Genomic DNA, 15,366 nt, shown 5'->3' with positions numbered 1-15,366 from the left:
TGCAGGAGTGCCTAAGCCTCTGTTTCAGAACAGTTTTACTGAGTAAAGGCTGCAAATAGCTACTTCAGAGAGGATGAAGAAGACTTGAACTCTAGTGTCACTTATTCCCAGATGAGCAATACATGTCCTATAAGTCTCCTTGCACTGACTTGGCACTCTCCACAAATCAAAACGTTTCCACTTAGATGCCAAATCAGATGTCCTGGAGAGGCAAACACCCTGAAACAGATGTCTGCAAATGGAGTTTCTGGTTTGGCCTCTTAAGTCATGCAGCAATGCTTGTTAAAGGTCGATATTGATTTTTTTAGAATTACTACATCCAATAGGTGGTGCTGTAGTTCAGGTCCTCTTCTTCTCTGAAGACACTATTTGCATATTTAAATTCTTAATGGAGCATTGCATGGCCTATAAGTCTCTTTACGTCGTCTTGGCACTTTCCACAAGGAGAAACGTTCCCCCTTAGGCACTAAGGCAGTCACACATGCACTCTACCACTTTGTATAATGTCTATGGGACTGATGGAGATGACTGAACAGTAGTGCACATGCATCCCTGCCCCTCTATTGAAACCACTTTGATACTGTCGCTTGAAGCCCACTTTCTCGTGATCAGTGTTTTTTTTTTTTCTTTTAGTTTTGTAACTGCTTCCTTGATCACGGACGTCACTGAACCCTAAGGCCACGGCCCCACTATCAGTAGTCGGTCAGTATTTTTTTTCAGGAGTGGGTGATAAATGCAGAATTGGTGACTTGTTTCTATTATACCTTTTCTCTGATTGTTCCTCACCTGGTTTTGGCTCCCACTCCTGAGAAAAAATACTGACCAAATACTGATAGTGGGGACGTGGCCTAACTGTGTAAAAGGAAGGTACATAAATCTGTTCTCCTTAGTTTAGAAAAAATACTAAAAGTAATAACTGTCGTTCTGTAATGACGTATTCTCAAAGTGCTACTTCACTGCAGTCCTGGAATATTAATGTGAAATATTTGTTTTCTGTGCAGACCCCAGAAAATAGTGTTACTGATGTTGCAGATAATTCATCCAAAAGGAAAAAGGTAAGAATTGAGAATATCTTTTAAGGCTCTCATCTAATTATTGTGAATATGGAGTAAAAATGGAATATTGTGTTTTTTTGGTTTGTTTTCCCTCTTTAAGATGGTGAGATTGCAACAAAACCTTGCTTATCTGTGACCATGTTGTACCGAACTCTTGCTTGACTGGTTGGCCTGATCTACAGTGGTGGCCATACTTTAATTCTAGGAATTAGTGTAGTCTAAACAGCTATATCCCAATTTTTTTTTTAAATACATTTTATATCTGGTGTCAAAACATACGCGTAATGATGCTAAGGGATCAAAAGTCCTACTGCAATATTTCCATGGCGGTCCAGTAACAGTTTTTCACGTAGCATAGTAAATAAACCTTGGGTCCTCTAACTATACCAGCTGGATTTGACTGTCCATGGAAAAAACGGACAGCATTCGGACCAATGTCATTCACTGGGGCTGTGCAGATAAGCAATCTTATTTCTTTTTTACACTGACTGAGTCTGCATGTGAAAAAATAATCCGCTAGTTTCTTCCATGGACTCAGCCATTCAAGTCTATGGCAGTGTAAAAGGAAATCAGATGCCATACGGAGCCACAGATCATCCGATTTTTACTGCTACATTGCAAACTGTAAATGGCTTGTAAATGATTAACAGCTGCTGCTGTAAAAAGCAGAATGCAATTGCACTGCACATGGATGACCAGCGAGAGAAAAATTCAGAATTTTCTGGATGAAACTGAACGATTTATTTTTTTTATAAGCTTGTGTGACTCTACAGTAGCAGTGGACAATCCCGTAGCAGAGCGCATTAGGCTGAGACAAGCATTTTTCACACTTGGCATCTGCCCTGATTCCGATATTATGAAGAAACAAAAGGGTCTTATATATTTTATGAATTACTGTTTTGGAATTGTACAGCTTTTCTCCAAAGAAATGGTATGGAGATAGTATGAAGAACTTTTTTCCATTGCTCTTAAGCAATATTTGCAATATTTCTCTTCCATTCACGCATCTTAATAAAGGGATATTTTTCCAGGTATATGATATAAATAATGAGGCTATAGAAACCAGGCTAAAGGGTTTTTCCTGCATTCGCTGTGGCACTCAAAATCATCTCTGACTGTATTTCTAGGGGGGGGGGGGGGGTTGTGCATCACAAACCTTCTGTATCTTAAGGTATTGGTAATACACTCATGTGAGCGGTTAAATTCCTCTAATTCTTGAAATGAAGAAAGTATTAGGCAATCGATAACTAAGCCTTGAAATATCTAGTGCCACGGCCCCACTATCTGTAACCTCACTTCATTATATGTTCCTTCTTTCCAAAACAACCAGTAAATTAGTGTATTGTAAGCAGTGCCAAACCTCTGACTCCTCAATTTCCCTGACGCCGACTCCACAGCACTGCCTCACTACTGAGTATGTACATAAAGTGCAGCACAGATTCATCTCACTACTGCGCATGTACATAAAGTGCAGCACAGATTCATCTCACTACTGAGCATGTACATAAAGTGCAGCACAAATTCATCTCACTGCCTCACTACTGAGCGTGTACATAAAGTGCAGCACAGATTCATCTCACTACTGAGCATGTACATAAAGTGCAGCACAGATTCATCTCACTGCCTCACTACTGAGCGTGTACATAAAGTGCAGCACAGATTCATCTCACTACTGAGCATGTACATAAAGTGCAGCACAGATTCATCTCACTGCCTCACTACTGAGCGTGTACATAAAGTGCAGCACAGATTCATCTCACTGCCTCACTACTGAGCATGTACATAAAGTGCAGCACAGATTCATCTCACTGCCTCACTACTGAGCGTGTACATAAAGTGCAGCACAGATTCATCTCACTGCCTCACTACTGAGCATGTACATAAAGTGCAGCACAGATTCCTCTCACTGCCTCACTACTGAGCATGTACATAAAGTGCAGCACAGATTCATCTCACTGCCTCACTACTGAGCGTGTACATAAAGTGCAGCACAGATTCATCTCACTGCCTCACTACTGAGCATGTACATAAAGTGCAGCACAGATTCCTCTCACTGCCTCACTACTGAGCATGTACATAAAGTGCAGCACAGATTCCTCTCCCTGCCTCACTACTGAGTATGTACATAAAGTGCAGCACAGATTCATCTCACTACTGAGTATGTACATAAAGTGCTGCACAGATTCATCTCACTACTGAGTATGTACATAAAGTGCAGCACAGATTCATCTCACTGCCTTACTACTGAGCATGTACATAAAGTGCAGCACAGATTCATCTCACTGCCTTACTACTGAGCATGTACATAAAGTGCAGCACAGATTCATCTCACTGCCTCACTACTGAGCATGTACATAAAGTGCAGCACAGATTCATCTCACTGCCTCACTACTGAGCATGTACATAAAGTGCAGCACAGATTCATCTCACTGCCTCACTACTGAGCATGTACATAAAGTGCAGCACAGATTCATCTCACTGCCTCACTACTGAGCATGTACATAAAGTGCAGCACAGATTCATCTCACTGCCTCACTACTGAGCATGTACATAAAGTGCAGCACAGATTCATCTCAACTAAAAGTTAGACCCTTAGATCAGGAATAGGACAGACATTTATAGGACCTTTCATAATTTTCCCAAATTCTTATGAAAAAATATTCCCCACAAACTGCATTGAACTACTGTACCCAATGTATTATATATTTTAGGTGTCTATCCATTTTATACTGACTTGGGCTCTGACTCCGACGCCACCAAAATAGACACGGACTCCACAACACTGATTTTAAGTAGTACTTCTAAACATCTCCACTAATGTTTGTCTCTTGATCATCAACCCAACTCCTTAAATTCTAACTTTGAGCTGCTAGGTTTATTACCATGGGTTCGGAAGTCCCAAACTACATCATACTTGGGACTTTGTAAAATGTCCAGTTTTTGTCTGAAGTGGCCTCTTTTTCATATCACGACTCTAAAATTATCATTTATGTGGTGAATTCGATTAAGCGGAAGCCAAAAAAGGACACGAAGGAGATAAAGTATTTGTTTGCTATTGGGCCATAATTGAAACCTTGATCTACTATTGCCCGGACAGCCAGGCACTCAGTAGTGATGATAGATTATTGGGAGAACAGTAGGCACCCCTGCCGTATGCGCCTACTTAATGAAACACAACCTGAGAGGCTTCCATTGGTTCTCATTCTAGCTTTAGGACCAGAGCACATCACTTAGCCCACAAGCTAATTCCCTGCCCAAGCAGCACATTCTCCAGTATTCCCCAGAGATGGGGCCTTTCAACACTATTGAATGCTTTAGCTGTTTTGTCTATTGACCCTATTGCTAGCTCCAGTTCTTCCATGCTCAGTGGCATATCTAAGAACTCTCTCAACTCTACAGAAAGCGATGGAAAGTTAGCCTAGCCAAGGAACGTACTGATCTCACCACCGACATATAGGGAAGCGTAGAGTATATCAACCCTCTTCAGAGTCTTTCACTAACTCACCTGCATCGTCCATCAAGAGCTAATGTGTACAAAACACTGTTGTGCTTCAGTAGTGATTTATAACATATGGCCCAAGTTTTTCCCCTTAAAGGGAATCTGTCACCAGTATCTAAACTATTAATATGGGCATACAGATTATAGGCTGCTGAGGAAGGTGATCCCTATAAGCCTCATATCAGGTGTCTTGTGACTAAATCTTTTATCACTTGATATAAATGACCTCTTCCAGGCTCTGGGGAGGACGCTGCCTGGAAGATAACTCTGCCTCCAGAGATTATTTTACATGAAGGGGGAGTATTAAGGTCTTCCTTAAGGACCACTTGCTGGGCTCCATAGGAGAGTTTCTATTACAGTATAAGCAATCAAACTATTGCAGGTTTAGGTTTCCAGAGCAGACTAAAAACTAAAGTAGAAATTCACACTTTTAAATACCGAAACAATAAAAAAAAGTTTAAGACGCAACTCTTTTCCCAGTTGAAAAATAAAGCATGTTTTTCATTGTGTCCATAAAAGTATGATCTGTCACAATATAAAATTATTTAAACTGGATGTTAAAACTACAGCACATCCCTCATAAAACTAGCCCCCCACTCACAAAAAAAAAGAAAATAGCCAACTAATAAGGGGATTTATGTTCCCCTAAAGAACTCCTGTTTCAGCACTAGAGTAGAGAATATTATTGGGATGTATATATTAACCCCTTTCAGACATCTGTTGTACTTGTACAGTGCAGCGTGTTCCCACAAACTGCTGAATATGTACAGTACAATGTTGAAGCCAGCTCACAAGCAGAAGCGACTTCATCAGTGGGTGCCAGCTCTATATTTTAGCTGATGCCCTGCTACAGTTAGTGCTAGCACCATTCGTGGCCATTCAACCCTTATATGCCGCTGTCAGTAGCAACTGCAGCATCTAGATGGTTATTTGGTTTTAACACCATAAAACATTAACAGCAATTATTAAAATCATACAAATGATGTAAGTGTCGTTAAAGTCCATTAAAGCCACTTCAATAAGAATGGGTTATCATTTAAAGGGAACCTGTCACGTGAAAAAAATGCTGTTAATCTGCAGGTTAATAGCGTTCTGAACCTGCTCGGCACCCGCACTTAGAGCCCCGCAACAGAAGACTAGATGGCCCACATAGAGATGAGCTTACAGGAGCAGGGCAGGTGGCGTATATTAGAAAACTGATAGTTAAGAAGAGTTAGGACATGTGAAAGGGAGTTAAATTAGTAGTGGAAAACATTTTAAGGCGGGAGTATAATAATAATGTCAATAACATACTTCAGATTCTTGATCAATATTGTGAAGTAAAAAAGAAAAAAATGTAATATGGCAGATATAAGGAAGTCCAGCTGTATCATTAGTGTGGTTTGTACAAGATGAAAAACATTTTGCTTGTGTGGCTCAGTGTCTGCTAGAGGCGGAGTGAAGGTCTGACATTTAAACGGCTGAGCCTGTGCTTTGTATGGACTATTCATTTTCTGTTTTGGTGCCTTTGTACTTTTTATACCCAGAAGAGGCTGTTTTTGTTTAAGCTAGATGGTTTATGGATATTTACTAAACCGCACGTTTGGAACCAACGAAGCGGACACCTGTGTGCGCACCAGCATCTACCGGAGAGCTAATCTTACACCTCCTAAATCCCTATCTATTTAGTACTATAATCTAAACTATTTTCTAATATACTTGAATTTAAAAAATCCCTACCATTCGCTGACTACAATAATAGCTTTTCTTTTTTTTTTCTTCTTTTTTTCCCACTTCCTTTTTGATGACACTTAGTTTTAGAATTCCAGTGCATGCTGGGATATTCAAATGAAGCACCATCAGGGGGCAGAGGCTGCGGTCACTACCGCTGTCCCTGCCCCCTCTCTGAAAGAAAACAACATCAGTGACGCTTGTTTCAGGAGCTGGGCTTAATACACTGCACTGTGCGATGTACCGGATTGTTACTGCTGATCTGAGCCGGGAACAGAGCACATTGTCAAAATACCCAGCGAGCAGAGAACAGTGACGTCTCCTACAGGGGCATTATAGCCCCTTTGTACAACCCCTGGCAAAAATTATGAAATCACTGGGCTCGGAGGATGTTGATTCAGCTGTGTAATGTTGTTGAAAAAAAGCAGATCACAGACATGGCACAAAACTAAAGTCATTTCAAATGGCAACTTTATGGCTTTAAGAAACACTAAAAGAAATCAAGAAAAAAAAATGTGGTACTCAGTAAGGGTATTTTTTTTTCAGACCAAGTTGTGGGAAAAAATTATGGAATAATGAAAAACAAACACACAAAAGAACACTCCAATACATCACTAGTATTTTGTTGCACCACCTCTGGCTTTAATAACAGCTTGCAGTCTCTGAGGCATGGACTTAATGAGTGACAAACAGTACTCTTCATCAGTCTGGCTCCAACTTTCCCTGGTTGCTGTTGCCAGATCAGCTTTGCAGGTTGGAGCCCAGTGATTCCATAATTTTTGCCAGGGGTTGTAGTATCTGCCATGCTTTTTGATATTCGAGTTAAAGGGCATGTGTTAGTAGGATCAACCTGCCTATATGAACATACAGCTCATAGAAAAATGATACCTTGAGATCTGCAATATTGTCTTATTCCAGGGAAATCAACGTTTTTCTTAATAAATGATCTATTAAGACCTCCCCGAGAATCTTCCTCCAGAGCTGATCAGCTGTCATGTGCCCCTAACATCCGTTGGTGGATGGACTCACTGTCCACCCGCCGCTGTTAACATGTTAAATGCTGCTGTCAATCTCTGACAGCGGCATTTAAAATGGCTGCGGCAGAAGGACGTTACTAGTCCCACCCGTCGGCGCCTGTGTCACATGATCACAGGTCGCCAATTGGTTGGCATGACAACCTGGGTCTGCAGGAGACTTCTGCGGTTGTAATTGCGGGGATGCTATGAGCAATTGAGCACTTTAGCTACACACAGCAGGACTGAAGTCCTGCTGTGTGTATCACAGGCGATCAAATGATCACAGCTTCTAGTCTTCCATGGAGACTATTAAAGCAAGTGTAAAGTTAAACAAAAAAGTAAATATTTGAAAAAAAAATTTAAAAGTTTAAATCACCCTTCTTTTGCCTCATTCAAAATAAAATACAAAATGTGTATATTTTGATTTATTTTTTTTTATCTCCGCTTTCAGAATCAACTGATCTATCAATATAAAAGAATAATTAATCCAGTAAACGGCATAATGAGAAACAAAATCATAACGCCAGAATTACGTTTTTTTGGTTTGCAATAACAGGCGATCAAAAGATCGTATTTACCCCTAAATGTTATCAAAATAAAACCGTCAGCTCAGCGCGTAAAAAATAAGCCTTCACCCGGCTTCAGATCCCGAAAAATGGAGATTCTACGGGTCTTGGAAAATGGCAACCTTTTTTTTTTTTTTTTTTTTTGCACCACTTAAAAAAAGAACCTATACATGTTTGGTATCTGCGACCTCGTAATGGCAGGTCAGTTTTAGAATTTAGTGAACATGATGTGTATGTATGTGTGTGTGTGTGTGTGTATATGTATGTGTATACAGTACAGACCAAAAGTTTGGACACGCCTTCTCATTTAAAGTTTTTTTTTTTTTCTGTATTTTCATGACTTTGAAAATTGTACATTCACACTGAAGGCATCAAAACTATGAATTAACACATGTGGAATTATATACTTAACAAAAAAGTGTGAAACAACTGAAAATATGTCTTATATTCTAGGTTCTTCAAAGTAGCCACCTTTTGCTTTGATGACTGCTTTGCACACTCTTGGCATTCTCTTGATGAGCTTCAAGAGGTAGTCACCGGAAATGGTCTTCCAACAATCTTGAAGGAGTTCCCAGAGATGCTTAGCACTTGTTGGCCCTTTTGCCTTCACTCTGCGGTCCAACTCACCCCAAACCATCTCGATTAGGTTCAGGTCTGGTGACTGTGGAGGCCAGGTCATCTGGCGTAGCACCCCATCACTCTCCTACTTGGTCAAATAGCCCTTACAAAGTCTGGAGGTGTGTTTGGGGTCATTGTCCTGTTGAAAAATAAATGATGGTCCAACTAAACGCAAACCGGATGGAATAGCATGCCGCTGCAAGATGCTGTGGTAGCCATGCTGGTTCAGTATGCCTTCAATTTTGAATAAATCCCCAACAGTGTCACCAGCAAAGCACCCACACACCATCACACCTCCTCCTCCATGCTTCACGGTGGGATCCAGGCATGTAGAGTCCATCCGTTCACCTTTTCTGCGTCGCACAAAGACACGGTGGTTGGAACCAAAGATCTCAAATTTGGACTCATCAGACCAAAGCACAGATTTCCACTGGTCTAATGTCCATTCCTTTTGTTCTTTAGCCCAAGCAAGTCTCTTCTGCTTGTTGCCTGTCCTTAGCAGTGGTTTCCTAGCAGCTATTTTACCATGAAGGCCTGCTGCACAAAGTCTCCTCTTAACAGTTGTTGTAGAGATGTGTCTGCTGCTAGAACTCTGTGTGGCATTGACCTGGTCTCTAATCTGAGCTGCTGTTAACCTGTGATTTCTGAGGCTGGTGACTCGGATAAACTTATCCTCAGAAGCAGAGGTGACTCTTGGTCTTCCTTTCCTGGGGCGGTCCTCATGTGATCCAGTTTCTTTGTAGCGCTTGATGGTTTTTGCAACTGCACTTGGGGACACTTTCAAAGTTTGCCCAATTTTTCAGACTGACTGACCTTCATTTCTTAAAATAATGATGGCCACTTGTTTTTCTTTACTTAGCTGCTTTTTTCTTGCCATAAAACAAATTCTAACAGTCTATTCAGTAGGACTATCAGCTGTGTATCCACCAGACTTCTGCACAACACAACTGATGGTCCCAACCCCATTTATAAGGCAAGAAATCCCACTTATTAAACCTGACAGGGCACACCTGTGAAGTGAAAACCATTTCTGGTAACTACCTCTTGAAGCTCATCAAGAGAATGCCAAGAGTGTGCAAAGCAGTCATCAAAGCAAAAGGTGGCTACTTTGAAGAACCTAGAATATAAGACATATTTTCAGTTGTTTCACACTTTTTTGTTAAGTATATAATTCCACATGTGTTAATTCATAGTTTTGATGCCTTCAGTGTGAATGTACAATTTTCATAGTCATGAAAATACAGATAAATCTTTAAATGAGAAGGTGTGTCCAAACTTTTGGTCTGTACTGTATGTATGTATGTATAAAAAATTAAACTGTGGAATTGCACTTTTTTGCCAATTTCACCCCACTTTAAATTTTTTTCCAGTTTTCCAATACACGATGTGGTAAAACCAATAGTGTAGTTCAAAAGTGCAACTCGCCCGCAAAAAAGCAAGCTCTCGTATGGCCATATTGACAGAAAAATAAGTTATACCTCTGGGATGAAGAGGAGCCAAAAACGAAAACGCAAAACCCCAAGGTGGTAAAGGGGTTAAAGTAGTGAAAACTGATAGTGAGATCCTGTAACCATACTTTGAATTTAGATTGAAAAATAATATAGTAAAGCCTATAAACTGTAAATTATTTTTGTCTGCACATCCGGATTGAGCCTTTACCCCATTAACCTAAAACAAATGGCATAGCTATTTTCTTTTAACTGAAGAGCGGGTGTAAATGCATGTAGTTGACCAGCTTGACATGTTCTGTTGAGAAAAGTGAATGTTATATACAGGACCTGCTTAACATAAAGTTGAGCGTATTCTATCAAAGGTGTCATGGGAACAAAGAAGAAAAAAGAAAGGAATATTACTGTGCTGTTTGCCCATTCAGGCAGTCTTTTCATTTATTCTCTCGTTTGAGACGTTTCTAGTCTTAAAATGAAATAACAGTGGAAAGCGCAACAGTTCATGTTCATTACTGACAAATATGTGTTTGAGTTGATATGCAAATGAGACTGAAGAACTATTAGTAGCTCTGAAACCTCTGTCACTCCAGCTCTATGCAAATGAGACTGAAGAACTATTAGTAGCTCTGAAACCTCTGTCACTCCAGCTCTATCTAACGCCCAGCGCCGCTGCCTCTTGCTTTCACTATGTTAAACAAGTTTGGCACCTTCGGCTTTCCCAGACATTCTTGGGCTGCAGAATATTGTTCACAAGTGATTTCCCAAATTGTCCTTTTGGGACATGAAGGTGACCACATCCTGCCAGGATTCTTTTTTGACCCTGACATATCCTGTATATACTGTGCCCTCCTCTACTCATATAACCTATTGTAGGTTGTGTCTGTTAATAGGGAAGTCCTCCCTCGTGCTGCAGACTTGCACAGTTGGACTTTGCAGTAGCTACCATTGCTTCTAGAAGTGTTGGCTTCACACCTGCAGTTGAAAGGGTTAATAGGTAGACTTTGTTCTTCTTGTGGAATGGGAGTGTCCAGAGCAAGTAAACATTCCTGCTATTCAGGAATGAAGACTGTCTGTCCTGGGGCCAATCTAAGGTAACCTGCTTTGCTGGAGCTTCATCATCCTTCCTTGCCTTTAAAGTGCCTGAGCTACACTGCTATATCCGGTTGCTGCTAGCCACAGTTTCACTCTCCTGAGCAGCGCCATCTTGGGAGGAACGATCCTCTGCTGCTGTTCCTCGGTTTCACTTTCGTTTAAGCATAATAACCGGGAGGCCAACACTGCTAGATGGCACAGGAGCAGTTCAGATGTCTGAGGTATGCTAGTTGTTCTTGGCAGATCCCTGCCATGAGAGCTCGGACACATGCTCCATACAGTCAGGCCATGCCTCCTATTGATTGGTTTTTAGTAATGTGACTTTACTCGATTTTTGTGTTTGGGAGGGGGGCCTTTAAAAAAAAACAACAAAAAAACTATCACCTAAAAATGCAGCATCATGTTCTAAAGCAGGGGGAGCCCAGCATATTGATGTATAGTGCTGTGGGAAAAGACTTGGTATAACCTGTATTTTCATCATTTAATCCTCTGCTCTTTCTGGGGTGTTTGGTCCAGTGGGCGGGACTATTAATAGCTGACAGCTTACTTTATATAAGTGCATACAGAAATAACTGTCACTGATAGGACCGCCCACTGGACCGGAAGTCCCAGAAAGAGCAGAGGTATAAATGATGAAATCACAGGTTATACTGAATCTATTCTCACAAAATCACACATCATTCTGCTCAACTTCTCCTTCTCTATAACATGGTGCCTGCAGATCGCATTGCATTTTCTTGGTGACAGGTTCGTTTTAAGTAAGTTACAAGAGACACAAGACAACTTTTTTTAATTTAAAAAAATGTACTCTTAGGTTTATACTCCCAAGTATTTCCCTCTCTGAAAAGCTTTTGAGTCGAAGTGGATAGCGCAAGTACTAAAAGTGGCTGTATGGATAGTAATTGTGTAACCTGACAAGCTGTAATGGCCTGAAGAATTGGTTTACTGAATGAGCACTAGAATTGTAGCCTTAAGCCATGTTCACACGTTCAGTATTTGTTGAGAATTATACATCAGTATTTGTAAGCTAAAACCAGGAGTGGGTGATAAATACAGAAGTGTTGATGTGTTTCTATTATACTTTTCCTCTGATTGTTCCTCACCTGGTTTTGGCTTACAAATACTGAGGTAAAATACTGAACGTGTGAACGTGGCCTAATCCATACTCTGATGTTGGAATCCTTCTGAAAAGGACAGATGACTATTGTGTAGATGGTGGAAAATTTTGCAGAGATGATCCAATATGGGGTAAAATGATCTTTGTATGTTGAGATGACGTCAAATTAAAATCTTGCTACATTAAATCTTTCTGCATTAAAATGGCAACAAATGTATACTATAAAATGTAGACTGGGTATTAGAAGATAGGTATACCTCAATTTATAGCATGCCCATAGAGAACTGATGCAAAACAGACAAATATTACTGTCCTTGTGTATTCCTAGTCAACCCTTCCTAGTCAGAGTTTGGCACTTTAATAGCAATGATATAGTGCCTCCTGTTCAACATGGACTGATCCCAAAAAGGCCCAGTTGAATGAAATAACTAGTCTATGAAAATGTGTACATTTATTCACACTTGAGGGCAAACTAATGGGCTACCAATAAGTTACTAGTTCAACTAAAAGAGGAGAATGTATTAGTTGTCCACTACTTTTTCATTGATCACCTATTCTTGGGATGGGATAGGTCATCAATGTCTGATCGGTCAGGGTCTAGCACCCTCTCTGTTCTTGGTGTCTACGGCGGCAGACTAATCAATAGGAGGCAGATGTGTAGTACCCTGCCGTCGCCACTATTAATTTTTCATCAATGAAAAAGTTGTGCACAATGTCTTTAAAGAGGTTGTCAAGTTTGGCACGAAAGTCCTTTGAATCTTCACCGTGCACGCTGTCGTTATTCTCTGGTGCCGACGGTGAGACTGAGCAGTCTAAGGCTGCGTGCCCACTATGCTTTTTTCAAGCGTTTTTGCCGCGGAATTTCCACAGCAAAAACGCTTGGTAATATGTGCCCCATAGTCCCCAATGATGATCCGCATGTGCTGTGCACATGCTGCGGAAATTTCCGCTGCGGATTATTGTGGAAAAATACTCAGCATGTCCATTAATTTTGCGGACACGCAGCGTAATTGCCGCCATTGACTTGCATTGAATCGCTTAATATCCACATCACTACATGTGCACATGCGGATATTAAGCGATTCAATGTGCAGATGGTACCCGGGTAAAAAAAGAATGTAAAATAAAAAATATACTTGCCTTCCGATGGCCCCCGGTCTTTCCTCCGCTGCGTCCGGTCTGTTGTATGGGTCGCGGTGGTGTGAAAGGACTTTTCATGACGTCATTTAGTCATGTGACACGTCACGCTGACGTCGGCGGTCGCGTGACCTGTCACATGGCTAAATGACGTCATGAAAAGTCCTTTCACACCACCGCGACCCATACAACAGACCGGACGCAGCGGAGGAAAGACCGGGGGCCATCGGAAGGTAAGTATAATCTTTATTTTTTACCATTCTTATTCATTTTTTTTTTTTTTTTTTAACTATTACTTGGTCACACTATATAAATCCATGCCGTTTGCCGTTGGAAAAGCAGAATTTCTGCATCGTAGGCACTTAGCTTTATGACCACAAGTGTGCGATATGCATGCTTCCCGCCACATTCTGCCTACTTGTGGAAGGTCTTACTCAATTGACTTGTATTGAGCGAGGTCGCGCATGTCTGGTTGAAATGTGGCCGGGAGTATGCATATCACATACTTGCAGTCACATCACCGCCCACTCCTGGAACTGGAGAATTTGACAGCATGCGCTGTGAGGATTCCCAAGTCTGCAGTCATATGATTGTAGTTCATTGTCCTCACACATTTCTTTTGAAGGTGGTTCATTGAGTGAATATATAGAACGCAGCGTGATCAGATGACCTCTTTCAGACTGCAACAATCATCTGATTCAGACCTGGATAAACCATGGGCCACATCCTCCATTTTGACTGTTTCCCTCAGCGGGCCAGAACAGCCAGGGGGCTGGAAATGGTGGTGTTCCACCCTGAGTTGTGCTGAACTGCACTGCAATCACCCTCGGCCAGCATTTCAATTTCAAAACCATGTTTGAATAGGGAGCAATCAGTTCCTTGTGCATCTGAGTCTCTGCATAGCAGGCCTGATGAGGTCACTAGATGGCCCCTGTTAAGCGGAGCCACAGGGTATCGCTGAAGCAGGGCTAGTATGTGGTTTTTTGTTTTTTTTTTTTGCTTCTACGGTTACGGTTGGTCACTACTTGTGGGGGAAAACCATGGTAGCATTATATTTGTCTGGCTGTGGGGGATCTTATTGTATGGGGTACTGTGTGACTGGGGTTGGGTTGTGCTGTTGTGGAGACTGCATACTTTGTGGGGGAGACAGTACGTGGGGCTAAATTGTGGACCATCATGCATTGTGTGGAGTGAGAGGGAGACTGTACTGTGGGGCAGGGCCGGCGTTAGCACCTGGGCGATTTCTGGGGCCCTGGACAAATGGGAAGGCGGTATTGGAAGCCATGGGACTTTGAGTTGTCCCAGGCCGAGGGTGTTGATGGAGAAGAGTAGAGGTCCTAGGACAGAGCCTTGAGGGACTCCAACAGAGAGAGGGTGGGATGAGGAGTTAGTGTGGGAGTGGGAGACTCTAAATTTGCTGTTGGAAAGGTATGAGGTGATTCAGGAGAGGGCAAGATCTTTGACACTAAAGGAAGAGAGGATCTGAAGGAGGAGGCAGTGGTGAACTGTGTCAAAGGCAGAGGACTGGTCTAGAAGGAGTATAGATCATTGTCTGTAAGCTTTGGCTGTAAGTAAGTCGTTAGTAATTTTGGTCAGGGCAGTTTCCGTGGAATGATAGGGACGGAAGCCAGATTGTAGGCTGTCGAAGAGCGAGTTAGATGAGAAGTGAGATGAAAGTTAAGCGTGAACATGCTGCTCAAGGAGTTTTTAGGCAAATGGGAGCAGCGATATGGGGCGATAGCCAGACATGGCGGTCGGGTCGAGGGAAGGCTTTTTGAGGATTGGCGTGATTGTGGCATGTTTGAAAGCAGAAGGGAAGGTACCAAAAGTTAGTGATAGGTTGAAGACATGCGTTAGGGATGGGATAAATGTGGTGGTGAGGTTGGGGAGTAGATGGGATGAGGTCAAGTGCTCAAGTAGTGAGGTGTGATTTGGAGAGGAGACCTGTAAGCTCTCCTTCAATGATGTTGGAGAGGGAGGTTATGGGGGAAGGGCATTGGTCTGATATACAGAAGGGTTGTGGTGGTTGAATAATAAAGACTTGCCTTGTTTGGTCGATCTTATTTTTCAAGTGTCTGGCAAAGTCCTCAGCAGAGATGAGGTAGGTC

At 41.8% G+C, this 15,366-nt stretch overlaps 1 protein-coding gene across 1 annotated transcript in view; it reads left to right on the top strand.

Annotated features, from left to right (window-relative positions):
- NUP153 (nucleoporin 153) overlaps window positions 1-15,366 on the top strand; it is a 61,920-nt gene that overhangs the window by 13,078 nt on the left and 33,476 nt on the right. The window contains exon 8 of the mRNA XM_073678814.1: window positions 1,002-1,055. Coding sequence (XP_073534915.1) covers window positions 1,002-1,055 — 54 coding nt within the window. The remainder of the gene's footprint in view (window positions 1-1,001; window positions 1,056-15,366) is intronic.

The sequence above is a fragment of the Phyllobates terribilis genome, unplaced genomic scaffold, assembly GCF_046119375.1.
Source record: "Phyllobates terribilis strain yellow unplaced genomic scaffold, ASM4611937v1 Scaffold_4__5_contigs__length_816908805, whole genome shotgun sequence".
Classification (NCBI taxonomy): domain Eukaryota; kingdom Metazoa; phylum Chordata; class Amphibia; order Anura; family Dendrobatidae; genus Phyllobates; species Phyllobates terribilis.
This window is presented reverse-complemented; position numbering and strand designations above follow the sequence as displayed.